General features: G+C 41.4%; 1 protein-coding gene across 1 annotated transcript in view; it reads right to left on the minus strand.

Annotated features, from left to right (window-relative positions):
- Positions 1 to 20,928, minus strand: part of AGBL1 (AGBL carboxypeptidase 1) — a 273,140-nt gene that overhangs the window by 219,068 nt on the left and 33,144 nt on the right. The window contains exons 7-14 of the mRNA XM_056347385.1: positions 14,031 to 14,239; positions 9,087 to 9,252; positions 8,035 to 8,108; positions 5,168 to 5,284; positions 3,881 to 4,482; positions 1,896 to 1,979; positions 729 to 815; positions 210 to 358 (exon numbers count right to left, since the gene is read on the minus strand). Coding sequence (XP_056203360.1) covers positions 210 to 358; positions 729 to 815; positions 1,896 to 1,979; positions 3,881 to 4,482; positions 5,168 to 5,284; positions 8,035 to 8,108; positions 9,087 to 9,252; positions 14,031 to 14,239 — 1,488 coding nt within the window. The remainder of the gene's footprint in view (positions 1 to 209; positions 359 to 728; positions 816 to 1,895; positions 1,980 to 3,880; positions 4,483 to 5,167; positions 5,285 to 8,034; positions 8,109 to 9,086; positions 9,253 to 14,030; positions 14,240 to 20,928) is intronic.

The raw sequence follows: 20,928 nt of genomic DNA on the forward strand, positions 1-20,928 counted from the left end.
GGTATTCAGTTTACTCCTCAGTCCTCCTGAGGATAGAGAAAGGTCCTTTGACAAATCTAAAGTAACTCTTTAAGTGGATTTCAGGGCAGATAAGGTCAAACTTACAGTTTGCCTTACACTTACAGGCATTGGAAGTTTGAAACCTTTACAGCACTAAAAAAGACATTCTTCTGAACAGAGGACTACCCCAATTCTCCAAAGACCCATACCATAATTAAATTGGCTATTGAACTTCTCACAGTTGATAATGTTGAAGCGATAGGGAACTGCTAATTTCATGTCACGGACTTCAAAGTAGAACCACTGGTGATGCTGGTTGCTGTTCACATCTCCATTCATAATTAAGTCATACTCAAACCTGTAAAAGACCAGAAAAAATGGTGGCCATGACGACCTGAGCAGTCTGCCACTGAACCTGCTGAGGACAGCAGGCTGTACAATCAAGTTCATTAATACCCTGTGAGAGTCAAAGAACACCATCAAACTAGCTGTGCCCAAACACACCATTAAATACTCACACTGTGTTAGTCACGTCAAAACATTTTGAGCTCTGTTTTCCCACTCCTCTTACTTTCATGACATCTAGGTGTTGGAAGGCATGATAAACTCTGCGTCATGTAACATGCTTCCCTGGCTGACCCTTTCCAAACCCAGGAGAACTCCCTCATTTCACACTGCAGTCACAGCAGAAAGGCAGGCTGGGACACGGCCGCCACAGACGTACTTACTCACGCACTTGGATGGCTTTGTGAAGGTTTCCCGACTCAAACTTGGAGAAGAATGTCAGGCAGCCTGGAGCACCTGGGCTTGAGTTACTGCAGCAGATCAAAGCAGGGATACATATAGCAGGTTGCTTCAAAGACAAGCCTTCCCCAGCACCTTTTGTGCACTAAAATAGGGGATTATATATATATATATATTTTTTTTTTTTTATGAGCAAGACCCTGAGAAGTAGCAAGAGGTGAGCAAATCCATAATCTTCCAATCCAATGCAGCATTTTTCTCTACCGTTGCTTAATGACTCTAAATCACATTTTCTTTTCCTTTCCCAATACTCCTTTTTGTCCCAGTTCACATTTGCTTTCTATATTTCAGTTACTTTTCCCACTGACTTACTCCCATCAGTTTAAGTGCACAAGGCAGCTTTATACAATTATGATACATTTAATCTTCCCTCATCGATATAGTTTCTTTCTCGTAAAGCTTAGAAACCCTTAAATTAATCTTGAACAACTTCATAACTTTCTTCTACTTCAAACTGTCCTTCACCTTTTTTCCCTCTAAAGTATGTTCTCCGAGTCACTCATCCTTCCACTGAATGCAATTTCTTCATATTTGGGACCCTCTCAACTGCCCTGTGCTACATCTTCTCAAAGACCACAATGGCTGGCCATGGCCAAGCCCTTAAAACAGTTCACAAGGCTGGATGTACGCTTTTCAGAAACCTTTTTTAAGTGCCACACCTTCCAGAGTACATCTGTAGCCTGTGACACTGGCTGCACTCTCCGTGGGAAATGCTCCTTCAGGGTGCAGAGAGACTGCTTCTGGATCCACAGGCACAATTCCCAGCATCAGCCTGCATGCTTCTGTTCCAAACCACCACAGGCAATGCAGGCAGATCCAGAGACATCATGCTGTCCCTTTGATGTACAGATTTTCTTGTTCTGTCTAAAAAAGTTTTGAGACTCTCTTGCTCCAGTGACGTCCACAATAAATCCTTTCCCCAGAGCCACGTACAAGGAATCTAGTCCTCCCGTAGATTTTTCCTGTTGGGCTTTTACCTCCTAGGTTATTTCTTCTATATCTTTACCAGAGCCGAATAAGTAAACTGAGCTCACAACCTAACCCAGCACTGACCATGCCCCTGGTTACAGTACTGAAATTAAGTTACCCACCTGGGCTCGTCTAAATCAAATACAGTTCTGCCTATCATGTCACCTGGCTGGATTAGGCGGCGAACATCATCTAGTACTTTGTCCCTAGGGAAAAATAATAAAAAAGGCAAATTATAATGACACTGTGAGAAATCTCAGTATAGAGTGATTTTGTAGAAGAAATATGAAGAGGCTTAGGAAATTCTTTTGAAGAACTGGTAAGAAAGAGGACATCTTTGTGCTAATTTCAAGTGAACTTAATTCCAGGTGAATTTAATTTGTTAGGGGTTTTGTGGGGTTTTTTTGTTTCTTTGTTTGTTTGCTTTTTGTTTGTCTTTTTTTTGGGGGTGTGTGTGTCATTTTTTTTCCTTGGTTGGTTGGGGGGTTTGGGTTTTTTGTTGGTTTGTTGTTTTTTTTTAAACCATGAGAAAGCTCCTGTTCCCATCTGTAATTCCCATTACAACAAGATGCCTTTTGGGTTAAATGACTGATTCTGTAAAATTTCTATTCTCTACAGTATTCTGTCAAGTTTTATTTATCCCCAGTTCTTCCCAGTCACTGTCAGTCTCCCAAGCAGCCACCCTTGTTCTGTGAGGAAATACGTGCCATAACTTATAAACCTACTAGTCTGTCTCATAGTGAATCTTCATTCTAAATCAAGCTAATTTTCACTCATTATTAAACTGAAGTTCTCTGATCCCTAAAGATAGTCAGATGTGGAATACCAGATTTTCTTCCTGACCTTTGCAGCTATCATGTCATGCCCTAAAGCATGATATAATTATTCCCATTTTAGCTGTACAGTTACACATGTTATTAGAGTCATAAATGCAAAGCTTTTAGAGCAACAGTGCAAGGAGAAGATTAACAAGTGATTTTGCCTCTAAATAAGATTTTTAGCCTTTATATTTGCTGCAGAAAGAATCACCATCTCTCTAGAGGTCAGAAATTAGTGGTCTTCACAAATGTCATTTGATTACCGTTGCTCAGCTTTAAAGTTTACCATAGAATCTAGCCTCTTTTGGTACCTGCTAATAATTCCCTATACCACCAAAAAGAAAGGTCAGGTCATTGCACCAGTCACACATGGAACAGACCTTGTCCCTGCTGCTGCTCTCTGACTCACAACAGACTTCCCAGAAGCAGATACACATGCTAGGGAAGGAGGAGAAGATTCTGGAGGACCTTTTGAAGCAGGCAGAGAGCAAGAGGAACAGTAAGAAGGGACACAGCAGCAGAAGGGTAGACGGGGAGATTCCCAAGAGCAACCTGACACAGACACACAGCTCTGAAGGGACAGAAAGGATTTTTCCTCAAAGAGCCAGATGGGACCCAATGTTGCAAACACTAAAGGTGGCTGGATTAAGAGTAAGACTGAAGGCAAAAACATATCCCAGAAGGATGCAAAGTCTTCTCCATCTCGAAAATGAACTTATTCTCACTTGTACTTAACAAGGTCACAGATTTGCAGCTCATTCTGGATCTTGGTCTGCTTGCTTTAAGAAAAAGCCACTAGTAAGTCTATGTCAGAGCTTTGAGCAGCTTAGCCCCATCACACACATAGGTACATCGATACATTCATCAATAACTAGTTTAATCAATAACAATTTGGAAAATGAGCTAGGGGAGTCTTTATGGATTCACAGAAGTCATAAAAAAAAATCTTACTCCAGGGTAGACACTACCAGCTTAATCTAAGAGATAGAAAGCAACGCACAGTCAGTTCACAACTCATCCACTGACACACAGAAAGTCCGTGTCAGAGATAGGAAACAGGCTGGCCGATTCCTAATCCTGTTTGTAATCCAGTTGGATACCATTTCCCTTTCTTCAGGAAGAAAACCCAAATAAGACCATCCTGCTGTTTGGCCTTGCGGCAAATCATTGGATATCCCAAAATTTGTTCTAGAACTTCTTAAGACATTCAGAGGTGTTATAGTTAGAACCTACATAAGCCAGTTTTGAGGCTGAGAGAGCTCCCATTGTGGTAATTAAAGCACAATCACCTTTGAACCCCATATTTGCGCTCCAGCATGGGCTTGCTGTAAGAAGGCGGCTGGTGACCCCAGAAATCGGGGAAGGCCAAGTCTTTGTAGTCCAGTATGGACTTAACACACTTGGCCTTAGCTATGTAGAAGCGAGGGCTGTGGAATGGGATATCCCCTTGGTGTTTCTCCAGAAGATTTGTCACTATGTCTGAGCTCTCCAGCCTCCCTCCAGGACTAGGATTGATTGAGGCCTCACAGTCAGGGTAAAACATATTTTTGTACGAAGCAGCATCTTTTGGGAGAGGACGCAAAGCAAGCGCATGACTCCTGGCTGGATCTTCCTCTTCACAGGAGTCTACACCTTGGGCTGCTTCTCCAATGTCTCTCTTTTCGTTGTTTTGATCCCATCTGCATTTCTCCTTCTTTGTCCAGCTCTGCAGTGGGACTTTGAAGTCCTTTTCCCCTGGATCTGGTCCTGCCTCTGTGACACTTTGATTTCTCCATCTGTAGTTCAGATGTTTCGCAGAAGTAGCACTGGGAATGCAATGACAGAGAGCAGAGGGAAGCCTCTCAGTCCTGTCCTCCAAGGTCTTCTCTTCCTCAGACTCTGATTCAAGCTCCTTTAAATTTAAAAAGCAGAACAAATTAAAAGAAACTAAAGACAGATTGTGCCTCCTTCCAGAGGAAACCTTTCAGGGAAGAAAGAGAAAATATTTTCTCAAATCTCCCAAAGCTGTACTCATCCGATAAAACAGCCAGAGTAAAATCAGCCCATGGACCACCTGCCAGAATTTCTCTATCCACAAAGCTGCTTCAACAGTAGTCCTCAGAAACTAAAAGGATCAGATTGAGTCATTTGGGTGAGTCATCTCCAACCAACACTGATTGTTCTAACAAATTAGGGAACATAATTTGCAAGGCATTTTTTAAAAACATAAATGTTACAGCAGGGTAAAGGAGGCCAATCTGTCATGCAAAACTCCACCCCTGCCTTCATGCAAGTGTATAATTTAATCCCATTTGGCTACTTATGGTCATAACAACTGTCACAGCATTGTGTGTACAGCAGCTATATTAAGCCAGTTGTCCTTTCCAGATTCATATTTGAAACAGTTTTTAGCTCTCCTAAATTCCAAGACTTGTAACGAGTGCAATACTCTATTTCTTGTCCCAAACTGCAATAGAACAATGATTCAAACTGTGCATTTCACTCAGTGGCAGTGCAATCTTGTCAGTACCCCCCTTTCAAGTATTTCTTAAACTCTTGAATATTCACAAATAAAGGAAGCCACACTGTGACAGTACCTGAAAATCATGGGAAAGTTCTGGGCACATTGCTTCATATTGTCCAAGCTCTTCCTCTGGCCGGTCAAGCACTGGCCTCGACCTCAATTTGTTCACATCTGTCTCCAAATCATAATCCTACAACACCAGAATTAGAACGCATTTTATATTAAACGTGCCCAACAAGATGACTGTTAAAGCAATATTCTGCTTAATACCCTTGGTTTCTAATGACATCAAACTCATTTAATGAGTCCTATAACTGTTCTTCTTATAGTCATAAAGGCTGTTAAAGTCATTTTAGGAATGGAAAATAGAGGCACAAGAGGAAAAAACTACACTCTGAAAAGGTGGAATTTGATGTTTTGGTATTTGAGCACTTAAGTAGAGATACCAGGAAAAGATGGTTTCAAACAGGTCTCAAGATGGAAACTTGAACCTTTTTATAAGCACCTCAGCTTGGGAGGTTTCAAAATAAGAAACACCAACAACTACTAGTTATTTCTGAGCGTATCATCCATTCCCTTGCTTATGCTGCATAAACCAGTAGGCACAGGTCGTCAAGGTGTAATCGGTAATATTACGATTCAAAGAAACACTAATCAAATAAATGTGTACTTACCAAGCAAATTCTCAAAGTATTTTGAAGCCAAAACTGTCCTCACAGGCCACCAGCAAAATTAGAAAACTTGACACCTCTACCTTTGATTTAGGCTACCACATGGTTTCTCTGAGTGCCTACCAATCAACTGAAAGGCCCACATCCATATCACTGAACTTGCAGGCACTAATTGCCTATATTTTATTTCCATCACTAAATGCTGCTTATAAAACCCTGTCAAATTCTTGCCCAATACATCTTCTAAAGTCTCCAACTTTCCCGATACTTTTCTATCAAAAAAAGCTTTTTAAGTCTCAACCATCAGGCTAATCGGGGATAAGAACTGTTATCTGAAACTTTCACAAAGGCAACTCTGCATTGATATACAGCCTCCTCCACAGCAGATATAAGAACCAAAACCAAACTGTTCAGTTTGTCAAACATTCAGGCATTTCATAAGAAACCAGGAAAATATGGGGCAAGAGGGTGGGATGGAGACATGACATTGACTATTGGACATTACACTACAGCATTATTCAAATAATTCAACATGTCACTATTAATTATGCTTCATCAAAGGCCAGCAAAAAAGTTATTTGCTCCTGATAAATAGACTAATTTCTGAAGCTGTTATCAAAAGAAAAAATAATAATTGCCTGAATGCAAAAGCGTCCATGACATTTCAAACCCTGAGCCACACTTACATTGCAAAGCGGAGTTTGAACTGCTCTTTGGGCCAGAGTACGAGGTCAGTTAAAAGGATTTGCCACTAAGCGCGCAAGAATGATGCATAAGCAGCTTCAACCTTGCTGAAGATTTGGGTTGAGAAGGGTAGATGGTTGATGTGGTGATTTTGGTTTTGGTAGAACTGTCTGAACAGCTACTGATGGAACTGTAGAGCCAAGTTTCAGTTTGGTTGATATTACTAGTATGCATAGATATGTGTTATGTAGCTGTCAAAATGTTTGTAAGTCATATAAATATCAAGAAACATGGTGCAAATGGTATCTCATAAAAAAAAAAAAAAAAAAAAAAAAGATAAACAAAGTTCATTATCCATTCCCTCCTTGCTTTCCCTTTAGAAAGATTTGTCACAGGAGATATATGACCGGCATACCAGACAAATAGTGCTTAAAACTCACATTCAGAGCAAGCTCTTAGGAAAAAAAAACAAACCAACAAACAAAAACACAAGAAAAACTGCTCACATCTACTTGGTAAATCCTTATGAATAATGAAATAGTTCAGAGGCATATAGGCTCTGTTTCTGAATGAATAACTAATTAAAGAAGGAGATAAATTCACTATGAACCTTATTCCTAATGAGCATCTTGATGAGCTCTAATATTCAGATAAAAACAGTCAGACAGGGGCAAGTTAGGACACTGAGCTAATGTGGGTTTTTTTAAAAGGCTTCCTTTTTTTCCATTGGAAAAACTTCAGTTTAACACTTGAGGAGAAAAAGACAGGGCAAGTAATGAAAATACCCTTCCACAAGAGTCTCAATCATATCTAATTAGATGGCATTTGCAACTTACTTTCTTTAATTTGCCTTCCCAAACCACTTTATATGGATAAGAATTATTGCAGCATTCACTACTTCACATTTGTGTATGAGCTTGCATGTATTTTCACAAAAAAACCTTTGCACTCTCCTCCTCAGCTGGTAGGGGTTTGTTTGCCAGTTAGGTCATGACAGGGAGCGTGCAAAGAGAGAAGTCAGAAAAGTGTTGAATAATTCATTGTATTATTTATCTGTGCGCAGCAGCAAATAAAGAAGTAATATAGGTTCACCTGCCCCAGCTGTGGCTTTAAAGAACTAGCCTTTTTCTTAGGATGCACAGCCTAAATATGCTCTGATATGGGAAGAAAAAGAGGGTTGGTCTTCCCTAGATGCTAAGTCAATTTTCCCCTACTAAGTGCCATTTCTGGTCTATACCTAGAGGAATCAAAGATCCATCATTTATCCCTGATGGTGCGTGTGATTCTAATAGTCACTGGTCAGCCTCTGTGCAGGAACAGAGAAGTCACCAAACCCACACCGTCCTGGGTGACAAGCATGGCAATTAATAAGCTAAATGCAGGGGATTCTCTTCAATGAAAGTCAGAGCTTTCTCTTTTCCTTCTTTCAGGTATCCTTCTATAATTAACGAAGTGTGTTTATGTGGGACCACATGCACACCTACATTCTCTGCTTAGACAGCTTATCAGGATGTCAAAATGGACACCGAAAAGTTTTACTTTCCAGTATGTGGATGATTAAGGAAATTATGGCTCATATACCTACTTCCTCCTTACTCTCCACATCCTCATTATCCAGGTCTTTTTCAGCCTCTTCATCTCCATCACTTTCATAGTCACCTGCAGAAGTAGAAAACAGGTAGAGGCAAGAGCACTCAACCTAATAACCCTCTCAGGCCCTCCACAGAATTATACGTAATCTCTTCTATGTGTGCCACACATGCCTTCAAACTACAATGCACCACTACCCTGATTAAACCAGATCCCATTTGTTAATCTAGTATAAATGAATTTGGCACTAAATCTCCCACTTTTTAAAGCTCTTTTCTCTTGGACTGGAGCACTGCCTTTCAAAACCATGACAAATGTCACTGTGATATGGATCCAGCTCGTATTACAAAGCAATACAGAGATTTTCTGCTTGGCTGCAATGATATTACAGGATGCTTTTAATCTATATTATCTAGATTAGAGTGGTTTACTGCTATCATCATTATTGTATTTGAGCATCTTCCACATGAAACTGAAAGGGACAGAGAAATTGCTTGTGTGTATCATGGAGTCTGCTGTTTCTCCTTTTCTGTGGGGTGGATATCCTGCCTGTGCTCGAGTTCTGCTTTTCAGCAAGAGCCCACATCTTTTACTCATGCAGCATGACTGCTATCTGCTTTTATTTTATGAAGGAAAAAGGATTCCTGCAATTCTTTACTGAAAAAGCTGCAGGGCAGTGCTCCCTCCACAAACAGTCACACACAGGCACAATTGTCTCTCCCTAAGTTGTTGCAGAGTGATGGCATCTCCAGCTTCTGCTATGCCCATTCTGTTCCATTATTTTTTGGATAATAGAAGGATTGGGGCTTTTTTTTCCATTTCCTTGCTCCTTTTAATCTTATCTCATTTATTCTCCAAACAGAATCTCCAGCTTCAAGAAGACTTGGGAGTAGCTTCATTTCTACCGAGTGACAATGTAGTCCATCAGATTAATTTTGACCATAAACCTCAGGACTAGGCTGCCAAGAGTCCCCTACAGAGACCCCACATTTAATCCTGATGTTGCGGTCCTTTTTGTCCTACTGAACTCACCCTTCAGCCATTTACCTTCAGATCCCTCACATGAAGGTTCAGCCTTGGCATTCCCAGGAAGAGGGAAGGAATAGGAACTTCTTACTGTCACCACAGGCAGAGGCTCCTTGGGGTAGCACTTTCTCAGAATATGAGTCACAGTGTTTACGATAGGATCCAGATTTTTGCAAGATAAACAGTCCTAGGAACCAGAGGAGAACAACATTAAGAATTGCCTCTGACAATTGCCCTGCCTATTACATGCAATCCCTCAGAGCAGAGGCACTCTTCCGATTGGAATATGAAATCTTTATATCTATAGTCTCCTCCCCTCCCCCTTTCTTTTTCTCCTTTCTTTCTTCTCTCCTTTTTACTATTAAAGAAATATGCCTGGAACAGCAAGACCTCAAGTTCTTGCAGTCCATTGCTTACAGAAATACAGGCTAGCACAGAGCTCAGGGGACTTCCAGTGATGCAGAAGACACTGCATCCCCTAGCTCTGCTCTAAGACATTACAGTCAGGTTATACCGAAGGAAAGCATGATAACAGCATAAGCTGAAATATCCTAGCTAACATAAGCAACAGTAGTACGGAAGAGATATATTCTTTAATATGGATTTTAAAAAGTCCTACAGGGAGCCCATGTATATGTTTTGGCTGCCAACACATGCCAAAATCTGTGCTTCTGCATCTTCAGCACAACTATACCCAGAGCTATCATGCTAAAACCAACACAGGTAAACTATCACAGTTAACACCATTATTTCACTGTAGTCAGTGTGCACAATGTATACTCAGAGAGAGCATTCCCGCTGTACTCTATTCTACATGGCTAAGCACTTGGCCCAATAATTAGTCTGAAAGATCACTATATATTACCTAGTCATAAAATACTGAGTTCCTGCAGTATCCCACATTTTTTACTCCTATAATCCAAAGTAGGAAATAGAAGTGTAAGAAGTTACAAGAGCTCAGATGTTCTTTGATGATGTAGAATATTTTTGTATTTTTATTACCATGCTATGTAAGTGAACTCCTTGGTCTTTTGTTGCAAAGAGAACACACCACCACCCCCACCCCCCACCACCCCAAGAACTACAAGCTAAGACCCCCCAGGAGATCACAGTAGCTGTATGTCTTAAAAATAACAGAGACAGGGAGTTTGGATAAGCAAATTACAGCTGCTGCAGAAAGGTGAAGTTTTTTTTAAAACCGATAGGTGCGATGCTCAGAAGACCAAGCCTTCAGATTTTCCCCCAAAAAAGCACATCTGTACCACAGCCTCCATCAGAGAGGGTGACTGATCAAAGTAGCATCCCACCTAAGTTCACGTGTGCCTATCAGCATGTTATCTTTAGTGGCTTGGGACTGACACTTAGCTCATCAGAACAAGAATGAAGTCAAATAAGCAGCATGAATGTGCTATAAGGCAAAAGAGGAATATTACAATATATTCTAATACTATTTAATATTTTTGCATCCCTTCAGCACAGATAAAACATAACAGCCCAGAAGGCAGAACAGAGACTTTGCACCATTGTCTGACAGCTCATAATTAGGATTTGGGCTAGACAATAAAAAAAATAATAAAATTCAGTAGAACCAGGGAGGTGACCAAAGAACATAGCAAAGTGCTTTATTATAATCAGGAACATGAAAATGGCTGTATTGGGGTGGTTTTGGTTGTACAGGATTTCATTCTGTTTTCTCATGTATGATTGAACAGCATTATAAGAGTCAGTGGGATTAACAAGGATCCCTGTAGGGAGGCTAGAAAAATCATCTAAAGCTGACATGCTTACAAGCCTCACTACAAGAATCTTAATACGTATTTCTAGATTTCTGGCTGTTAGGAACAAGGGGGAGAGAAAAGACAATTTTGAAAGCATCTCCAAGGAAAGTTTTATTCTGGTTAGAGCAAACACCATGGAGAACTAGTTTCTATTCCCAGTGTTTCAATTTATTCACATGGCGTTCGGTTGCCTTTGTTTGCTTGTTATTACAAGAAAGATAGGGAAAGTTTGTCTACATGTGGGAACAGAATAACATTCTTGAACAGTACTATTATAGTTTACTGAAACTGTTCTGTTTTTACTAGAACAGTGAACAGAGCTGTATAAGTGTCTGCCTTGGGCCAGCCATCTTAATTCGTTGCCAAGTGAAATGAGGTAGTCAAGAACAAGGCATGTTCATCTAGACAATGAACTTCCACACATAGAGTTATTCAAGGATGTTGCTTGAAAGCCACGTTTTTCTTTACAGCAAATTCACTTACAAATGCAAACAAGCCTTGAGATACTTTACAGGGAATTTGTGGGACTGTTTTCATTACTGTTCATAAAGTGCTGTCAGATTCCCAGATAACAGAGTTTACAGATGACTGAAAAAACATTCCACCACTGTATTGGAAAAGCCTTTTTTTACTGACATCTGAGAAACAGACAGAAGACTGCTTTGTATGTGTGTAAACTATCCCATTTATTTTGTAGTGAGATATTGTGAATGAGGAAAGAGTGAATCCCTAGCTCAGAAAGCCCATGTAAAGCTAGCCCAAATTCAGGGGATTTGCTTTTTAGCCTCCACACTCAATCTTTTCTCTAGCGAATCTGGAATACTCCACATATTCTGATACATTAAAAAAGGGAGGTTTCAATATGACAGTAAGGCAAAAGGTGATGATGCTTATGGATGCTACACCTGGGAAATATAGAGTGGAATATAGGATAATATTATCTGAGAGTAGACCCTAGTGCAGGAAGGTTGAAAAGAAATCAGACGAGCTTAAAAAGTCAGATGGAAAAATGATAAAATAGCAAAATAATGTTCAATGCACCAGTATCTTCTAAAGTGGGTACAAACCTGTTTTCTTGTCTCCGAGCAGGCAGCGCTTTGTCAGTGCACACGAAGCCAGCCAGTTGCTAACATCAGTATACCATTTAACTGCCATGAAAGGCTAAGCGGAGCTTGGAAGAAGAAATGGGAGCAGAAAGTGCTTCCTTTTCACAAATGATTTAATTATCTAAAATAATTTGTCATTCCAGGTATGAGCAGCACTCAAAATATTTCTAAATTCTCCTCAAATATCTCTAAATTCTCCTCAAATAAAGTAGCGGTCACTACTAATCTACACAAGCTTTGTAAACAGGAGTTCCACTGAAGGTTAAAACAAACCCATCTTGGCAAAGCTGTTTCCATTGCAGCAGAGATATAGATATATATATAAACTAAAATGCTTCAGCAGAACTTTTCTAGCCAGCTCTTAAAACCTTTAAAATTCTCATTAGCTGCCTAGAGTTCAGTCAAGGCTAACCACCACAGCCAGCAAATTCCTAAAGGTACCAAAATACTGTCTGCACACACAAAGAGCCGTTGCCTTCCCAGGCAGGAGTTGTTTTGCCTGCCCTGTCTCTCTCTGTCTTACTACAGCCCGCAGCTCCCCTCAGGAGAATAGCTTTCCCATTTTCTGTTTACTATGAAGATTATGAAGATTTCAGAGCCACAGCAGCCCCCACCTCAGAACAGAGCAGGGAAGAGCATGAATAAGACCTCCTAGGGCTGCCAGGCTCCCCCCGACACTTCATGTCTTGGAGACACACGATATCCCAAAGAAGTACTGAGGGAACGCTAGCTTTGAATTTATTAACCTTGGTAACTCCCCTTCCAAGATGTCCCTAGCAGTGCACAGCAGAAGAACAGAGCAAACCGGAGGCCCCTGCAGCTGTCGTTTCCGCTCCACTTCTAACCTTTGGAAGGATTAGCGTCCTCCGTGTTTACTGGAGCCTCCGTATGTCATTTCCTGTTTGTTCACCCAAGGTGACACCATATTTGTACTTTCCATGGGGTTGCTCCCAGGCTGAGCCATCAGGAGATGTTAGCTCAGAAAGCTACATGGGCTGAAGAAGGGTCTTGAGTGGGAACGAGCTGACATCTACCCTCAAGCAGCTGTTGCCATCCACCCTACTCAAGTTTCTGCAGACCAGGGACTTCTCATTAACAGAGGTCATACTCCCTGGAAAGATCTGCTTGTCCTGGCCACCTCAGCCCACCTGAAAAAGCAGTCAATTCCTCATGAGGAAAACAAAGTGAAAAAATTCTACAAGTCTACCATTTACTACTGGTAAGAAATATTTCGGTCACAGGAAAATTGCTCATGACAGCAATGGGAAAGGTGAAGAAGCAAATACACTGGATCATAAGGCAATGGATTTTCTGGAGGAGAAGAGGACAGGTTTTTCATTCTGTCTGTCATGGTCCTAGAATGAGACAATGCACTGGCCAGGAGGAATGACAATGGAAGCCCTCCTTGTGGAATCACATGGGTCAGGAACTGAAGGTTTCTCCATAAGTGACTTCCCCAAAGAAGCCTAAGGAAGCACATGGGTGAGAGAACCAGAAGGAACTCTTGCTGTCCTGTACCTGCCCTTTCTATACCTTACAGGGATCCCATCCTCAGAACCATGTCATCTTTCTTGGTGAACCCATATTAATGTTTCACAAGATTAAAACTGGGCTTCCTGAAAAACAGTTGATGGATGTTTCTCATATAGCAAAAGCCTGGCTAAGTCAACACTTTTTTGTGTGAAAGACTGATTGGGTGGAGCTATCCATCCGGATACTCGAAAGAAAACACCTCATGAAACACCTAAGCAACTCTTCTGTGGAGATACTGCACTGCTGTCAGATGAAGTCCAAGCAACAGTAAGATCCACAGGGGTGGGGAAAACAAGCATTAAAAAGCCTGAACTACATTTTTCATGAAGCTCAGAAAGAATTAAAATTAGTTTTAAATATAAACATTTCAGCTTTTCTGTAGCACTAGCTGGGAAAAAGTCCATACTTTTTATTTTAACAATATCAGGGTTTTTTTCATTTGTATGTTATTTAAATTCAGGATAAAACTGTGGAATTTCCTGCGCTGTGAGGTAGGACCCAGCACTAACCACCAACCCATCTCACTTAAGCACAAAAGCACCATTTACCTGTACGCTTGTAAAGAGAATCTCCATACCCCGGGAGCCAAGGAAAGTCTCTCTGCCCAGCTGGATGTCGGTGATGTGCTTTAGGCAGAGCAGAAGACCCCTACGAATATAAATGTAGTTGTTGGAGACATCATTGTGATGCCAGTCTTGATACAGTCTCAGCAGTCCACCCAGGTAGCCTCTGTTCACTGCCCGTCGGCTGTTAGACTCTAGAAATGAAGGGAAAAGGCTGAATTAAACTCTTTCCACTACTCACGCTGTTTGATAACCACATGGCTACTCGGAGCTCAAACTCAGACTGTAACACCTGCTCATTCTTGCTTAATGGTCTCAGTTTAAAAAAAAAAAAAAGTTGTTGGGTTTGTTTTTTTTCTTTTTTGACAGTTTAGGATGTTGTTATTTCCTAAGGATGAGCTAGGCTCTTAGAATTATACATTAAAAAACATGAAGCTGTATCTCTCCTGTCCAGGTGGAAATGGATGCTCCAGAACCCTCCAGATGAATCAGACCATGGGTGGGGAAAGGGCAGAGCCTGTATCTCCTTCCAAGTGCTAATAAACTTGGTTTCAAGTGCAGCACCGTAAGAGTTCCTGAGGAGTGACAAAAGCTAAAAACCACTGAGATTAGTTGACAGCAGGTCATATAATCTTCACATACCGCTATACTTCAGTCTCAAGAGAACACCTTGCTGAGATCAACAAATCCAGAAACCTTTTAGCTGTATAATTCTGTCACAGCCAGTGAAATTATTTTTAACTTCTAAATGTATTACCACATATACCTGTATAATGAAAGACATGAATCAAATCATTCTAGAAACTCGCAGTATTTAAAAATTAACAAAACACAACCAACATAAGCAACAGCAGTTTAGGCTCCTTTTTTGTTGCTTTCTGGCTCTGAGATTTTAAAGGTCACATTCAAGTAATGTTTAAAAGGCTTTACTGCATGGGCAAGAAAACAAAGAATATACTTTTTCAAAAAATAAGCTTTATAAAAATATGAAAGGAAAGCTGCAAAGTTCCCTTAATCATGTATCTCCAGGATATCAGGCTAAAAGGAAAAGACTATAAAACTTGTGATAAAACACAAATTCTGCGGAGTATTTTAAAACACATCCCTTCACTCACTGGGTTCCTTGCCCTGCTCCACAGGACAAACATGAAGCCATACCAGACTCTAGGCTCCCTCCCTTCAGCCTAACCCTGCCTAAACATATTTTCCTGACTGGTCCTGACATTCCTTGCTGTGACACACATTAGAAGCTGTCAGGAGCTCAGTAGTCAACCAAGGGGCCAGGTAGCATACGTAAGACTGGAGCTCAGCTCCCTGAATACCAATCAGCATTTGCAGCTCACAACAGATGGCTCTTGGTATGGGATCTCCAGAGCCAGTAGGCTCCAATTCATTTCCAGTTCATTAAACAAAGTGCCAGAGCCTCTCACACCTGGAATGTTAAAGTCATCAGTGGGGATTAACAGGACAGGAGAAGCAGCTAGAGGTTAAGAGAGAGAACAGAAAGATGCTGCATTAAGCAAACCAGTAACAAGTGAAGGCAGGGAGCGAATAATCAGGAAGCAGCTAGTAGGCAGCAAGCCTCAGTCCCAGGGATGAAGTAGATGGAGGTACTGGAAAGTGGAAGGAAGTTGTCTGAAGTCATCTCAGCCTGCTTGCTGCCGTATATGAGCAAACCCTTACCTGGAGAAGGCACTGGAGGGTAGTTCTGCCACCTGGTCTTGTCCTGCAGTTTTCTCTTCCATTGGCACCACAGGGCAGGCAATAAACAGCACCTCCAGAGCAGTTTACCATCTCTTTTTAATCCTGCTCCGCACCTTCACGCTACCCTGTTGAGATGTTTTTGCACCAACCTGCTGGTCTCACAGATCTGCCTGGTCTCCTATACCTTGGCCTGCAGTTCTTTGTAGCACCTTATCCCCTTGTTGTTAACCATCTCACACTAACTCTACCAGTACTCTTGTATTTGAGGGCTCAGCGGTTGTCAGTATGCAGGAGGTCATCCTTCTCCTTTGACCTTCACTCTGTTTCTTTTTTCTAGTTGACTTTCTGCAAGAAAACTTTAATTGCTTCAGAATCCCTTATCAACCCCAATGATTTTATTCATGATTTCCTGTTAATCCTCAACCAGCTGTCATGTTTACTAACCTGCAGGATGACTAACCCCTTAAATCAGTCAATCTTCCTTGAAGAATTACTCAGAAAGCTCTGTAAAAGTCAATAAATATATAAAACATGACAAGAAGAAGCGAGTCAGGGACTGTAAGGTAGCGACAATTTAGATCAGACTCAAAGCTTCCCTGAACGGTTCAGAGGCAGACAAAATTGGACTAGATCTAGGGATTTACAGCCCCCAGCATCCAGTGCCTGAAGCCTAAGCTTTCTGCATCAGTGTTGATAGGACAAGGGTATTTCCCTTGTCCTGGAAAAGCACTATAGGTAGAGCTTCTCGGGGAATTTAATTTAAAAAAAAAATAATAAAAATCTCCTCATAAAATGTGTTTGTGAAGTTTTCCTCATGTCTTTCAAGACAGGCTTCCGTGTTTGGATCCCAGCTCCATAGGGACCAGAGCACACAACTGTCCCAGGCTCCCGTTTTTAATCGCTGGGTGAAAAGCATGGAGGAAGCTGAGCAAAATAACTTCGCTGTGTTTCCCTTCATGTTTTCTGGAATACTTATCACCTTTAAGATCAGAACAGTTGCTTTAAAAAGTGAAGCTGAGATAGCCTGTTCTGTGAGGAGATGGAAGAGGCAGGACTATAGTTTCCTCAGCACTTTGATCAGAAGCAATGATAATTACTTGCTGAAGGGGCAAAAAACCCATTTGTTTTGTTTGTCCTGTCTCATTTCATTGATTCTCCCCTGCTCTCCTGTGTTGTCAGTGTTTTTCTTGGTTTTTTCTTCCATTTTTTTCAGTTGTATAGTCAATAAATTAGGGAATAAATGAAGGAGGGAGTATGCCAAGATCTCCAGAAGGCAGAATGGAAAAAGGAGGCCTCCCCACCTGTCTGTGTCTGTTGGTCTCTCCATCTAGGGATGCACCTGCATGGGTATCTATCTATATTTTGGCACAAATACAGATGGTGGAAATGAATCATACAGGTACGAGCAGCACTGCACAGATTTGTAGGCAGCAAGAACCCACTCCTCCTGGAGTGAGTATGCATGATCTGTGTGGTAAGTGGGAAAGTGTCCTATGTCTTTTGACCTTTTCGCTGTTATTCTTTTGTTAGTCCCTTTCCTCATCCCTGGATGTGCCCAGTGGAAATGGAAGTTCTCCCTCCACACAGCTTTCAGCAGTGCCCAGGGGTGGTGCTGCCTATTGCGATTCCTGCATGGTCAGTGTGGCAGATGCTCTCCTGTTTGAACTAACGGAGCTTTGGTCCAGGCAGGCGCTCAGCAAGCACACCTAACTGGAGTTAATCCTGTTGTCTGAGGCTATTAGTGAGAACTCAGCACCAAAAAAATAGTTTGGCTGGAAACTGGGCTGATAAGCAGCCAAAACTATATTGACAGGAGAAAGTCTGACTAGAAATCAACCATTTTATGTTATAAATATCTGCAGCCATCAGGGCTTATTGAACTCTCCTTCCATAGCAGCTGGTTGCATGGCGATGATCTCCCCTTGAGCAGGGATGCCTCTCCAGGTGACCCCTCAAAACTGAGGGACCCCTTACCTGATCACCAGACATTCACGTGTTGGTAAGTGACATTTTGTTGCATGCACCTAACACTAAGATACGTATAGTAAGCTTATGATGTAGTTTTTGTATCCCATATTAAGTGTAGTGAACAGTAATTGACTGCCAATCCATCTGTACTTATTAAATAATTTACATACCTATTTACTGATTAAATAACTACTGTATCAGATCTGAGTGATCTCTGACTCTTCTGTGACAGCCTGTCTTCCTAGTCTTATTCTGGCATCTCTGGCTTTCTTTGCAAGGGTTTCAATTCTGCCTGCTGAGGCTGGGATAGGTGACAGGGGAGTGCTCGATGTCTTCTTAGTTTCACACACTTCTAGAACTGACCCTCCGTTTCTGCCTTGCTGGAAGCACTGCTGACCAGTGAAAGTTTAAGCACGGCAGCACAGAATACCTGGCCTGAATAATCCGTGCAGTTAGCCAGAACCGTTTGACATGGATGCACAGCCAAGGCATGGAAGCATCAAATGGTTAAAGATGCATCTAAATTAGTGAGGGGATCACACTACAAAGAAATCCTCGGGTTTGAGCAAGTTCTGATTTTGTGCTGGGGGACGAGGACAGACTCTAAAGCTGGGGTTTTAGTCTAGTAGATAAAGTCTCATGACTGCTAGTGTTTCTGTGGATATTCCTGAAGCCCTCCCAGCATTCCAGTCCCCTTTGAAGCATGTGCCAGGAACACAGGGACCACTGGAAAACACGAAGCCTATTTAATCACAAAACTGAATTACAGTCAACCTGAAATATGATGAGCAATGCACTGCTTACCAGGCAGAACAAAGAGATATTCATCTTTTTGTCTATCTGTTTAAATCTCTTTGTTGATGCCACTCAGCTGATTCTTTATGCCAAGAACATACATTAGTACAGTTTGGAGATAAGAACGCTCTGCTAAATTAACCCTATGGCCCCTTAAGCAGTGAAAGGAATAAGAAAATCTCCAACTTCCCCACTCTGCTCTAGTGATTACCTCTTGGGAATAAAAGATGCGAGATATCTCATAAAGTGAAGAGAAAACACCTGTTTTATTCAGTCATTGAGAGGTCATTTTTTTCTGGAGATAAACTTGGAGGTTCCCTATAGAAACAAAAAGAGTTGTCCCTATGGAGAAATGTAGTTACCCATCAAGTCCTGGAATGAATTCAGACCCAGTGGGCTCTACAGTTCCAGCAAGAAGCTGGTATTAGCTCAACTCTTGTTGGAAGGCAGAAGACAACTGTATTTGTGCCGTGTAAACTTCACGGAGTCCAGGCACTTATTTAAGCCTTGAGGACAGATGAATAACTGTCACAAAGGCAGAGAACACAGGCAGGATTTGCTAACAGCTACAAGTGCCGTGGTTTTGCTACTAAACCTGGATTCAGCCACAAGCTCAGCTTCAGTACAAGAACAGCTCATTCTTTCTACTCCAAAATATTTGTTTTGGTTCCAGGTTTTGGCTAGTTCAGTGGCAGTCATACAGACTGTATTGTGACATGGTGATTATTGTCTAATTTGCCTTTGTTACATTGTTTATATGTAAAAATCAAGAAAGAGCAACCCATCCCCTTCCAAATCTTTCAAACTAACCCCAGAAGGAAACTGATTTTCGAAAAGGTTTCCTTTTTCTCCTGTGTTTTTCAGTTTCACAGCATCTTCTGGTTGTAACCCAACAGAAAGCTGGAAATCCACAAAAAATATACTTGCACAAAATTTGCAGCTTGATTTTTCTGACCAGAGTGGTTTGAAAGAATTCAAATAAGGATGCTAGAATTTGGAAGACTTCCTCAAATTCAGCCACTGAATTTTCTGAAGCTGGATCATCACTGGAGGCACAAACACTGCCTATGCCAAGACAAAGGCAGTAAGCAATCACTATTAAGGACGGTCAACAGAGAATGAGGCAGCTCCTCGACACTTTGGTTCCATTGTACCCACCCTGAGGAGCAAAACACTGGGAAGCCACGATGCCCCAGGAGATGAAACCAACCTTTTTCTCTGGAGCACAGAGTTACTTTCAGTTTGGAATATATCTATGAATGAAGAGCAGTTTGGGGGAAGGAAATATAATGGACATTCAAAAACATATTTTACCCTATAAAGTGGCTCTTCTCAGAAATAAATGTAAAAATGAGGAATCAAGACTATTTGCATTCTGATAATCAGGAAGAACAGACAGGCACAGAACTTGGGTTAGATTATTGTGAAAGGAACTATTTGCAAAATTCAACTCTGATCACAACACCCTGCAAGTTGTGATGATAGATTTGGGGCCAGGCTGATAATGGAGTTTTAATCCAGAGGTGGGTAACGAAGTCTCAGACTGATGGTGAGAAATGGGTGCCTGGTGAAATATTAGGCAAACCACAGCCACCGTGCTGGTGGCTACAGGAACCGACATGGTGTAACCTTAGGGCTATTTTGACACAAAATGAGACACCTGCATCAGTAGATCTGTTGGAAAGCATTATGAATTCAGACATAGAGGGCGCAGACCTTTCAGAAATCATAATCTGCTTATGTGCTAGAACTTCGCTTTCTGTTTCTCAGAGTTACTTGCCCCTCCTTGATGCCAGCATAAAAGGAAAGGAATGACACTGATTATTTTATCCTGCCAGCCACAGGACATAGTCCTTATGCTTTGATTAAAAAAAAATATATATCAAAAATAAAGACCACACACCACAGAGCAGGTGAAAGGTTAAACAAAGTTTAGTTGATGGAAGATGATGAAGGAAGAGCTGGAAATGAGAGATGAAAGGCTGGGGTGAAAGGGAAGGCAAGATGATAAAGATGACAAAAAGGAGGAAGAAAAAGATATAGAAAGAGAGGGGCAAAGCCGTCGGCAATAACTGCTGCTAGGACACAGAATTGTCTTGATGAAATAAGCATGATCAGGGGTCACAACAACCTGTATATTAAATTGCTCATCACAGTTTTACTAGGCAAGTGTTGCAACCAGGGCCCTGCCCGTTTCCCTAGCCCTTTCCTTCAACATCCACTGAGCAAATGCCTCTGAGATCAGCTCTAGCTAATTTCCTTAAAGGCATGCAAGCTGCTAATTCTGGGAAGCACAGATAGTCAGGAATTACAAATACAACCAAAATTAGATTAAAATAACCTGCTGATAAACAAATTACTCACCCAAAATAAGTACTGGAAGATGCTCCGGTGGGAGCGGGGATCCCTATAACAT

Source organism: Falco biarmicus, chromosome 7 (genome assembly GCF_023638135.1).
Source record: "Falco biarmicus isolate bFalBia1 chromosome 7, bFalBia1.pri, whole genome shotgun sequence".
NCBI lineage: Eukaryota > Metazoa > Chordata > Aves > Falconiformes > Falconidae > Falco > Falco biarmicus.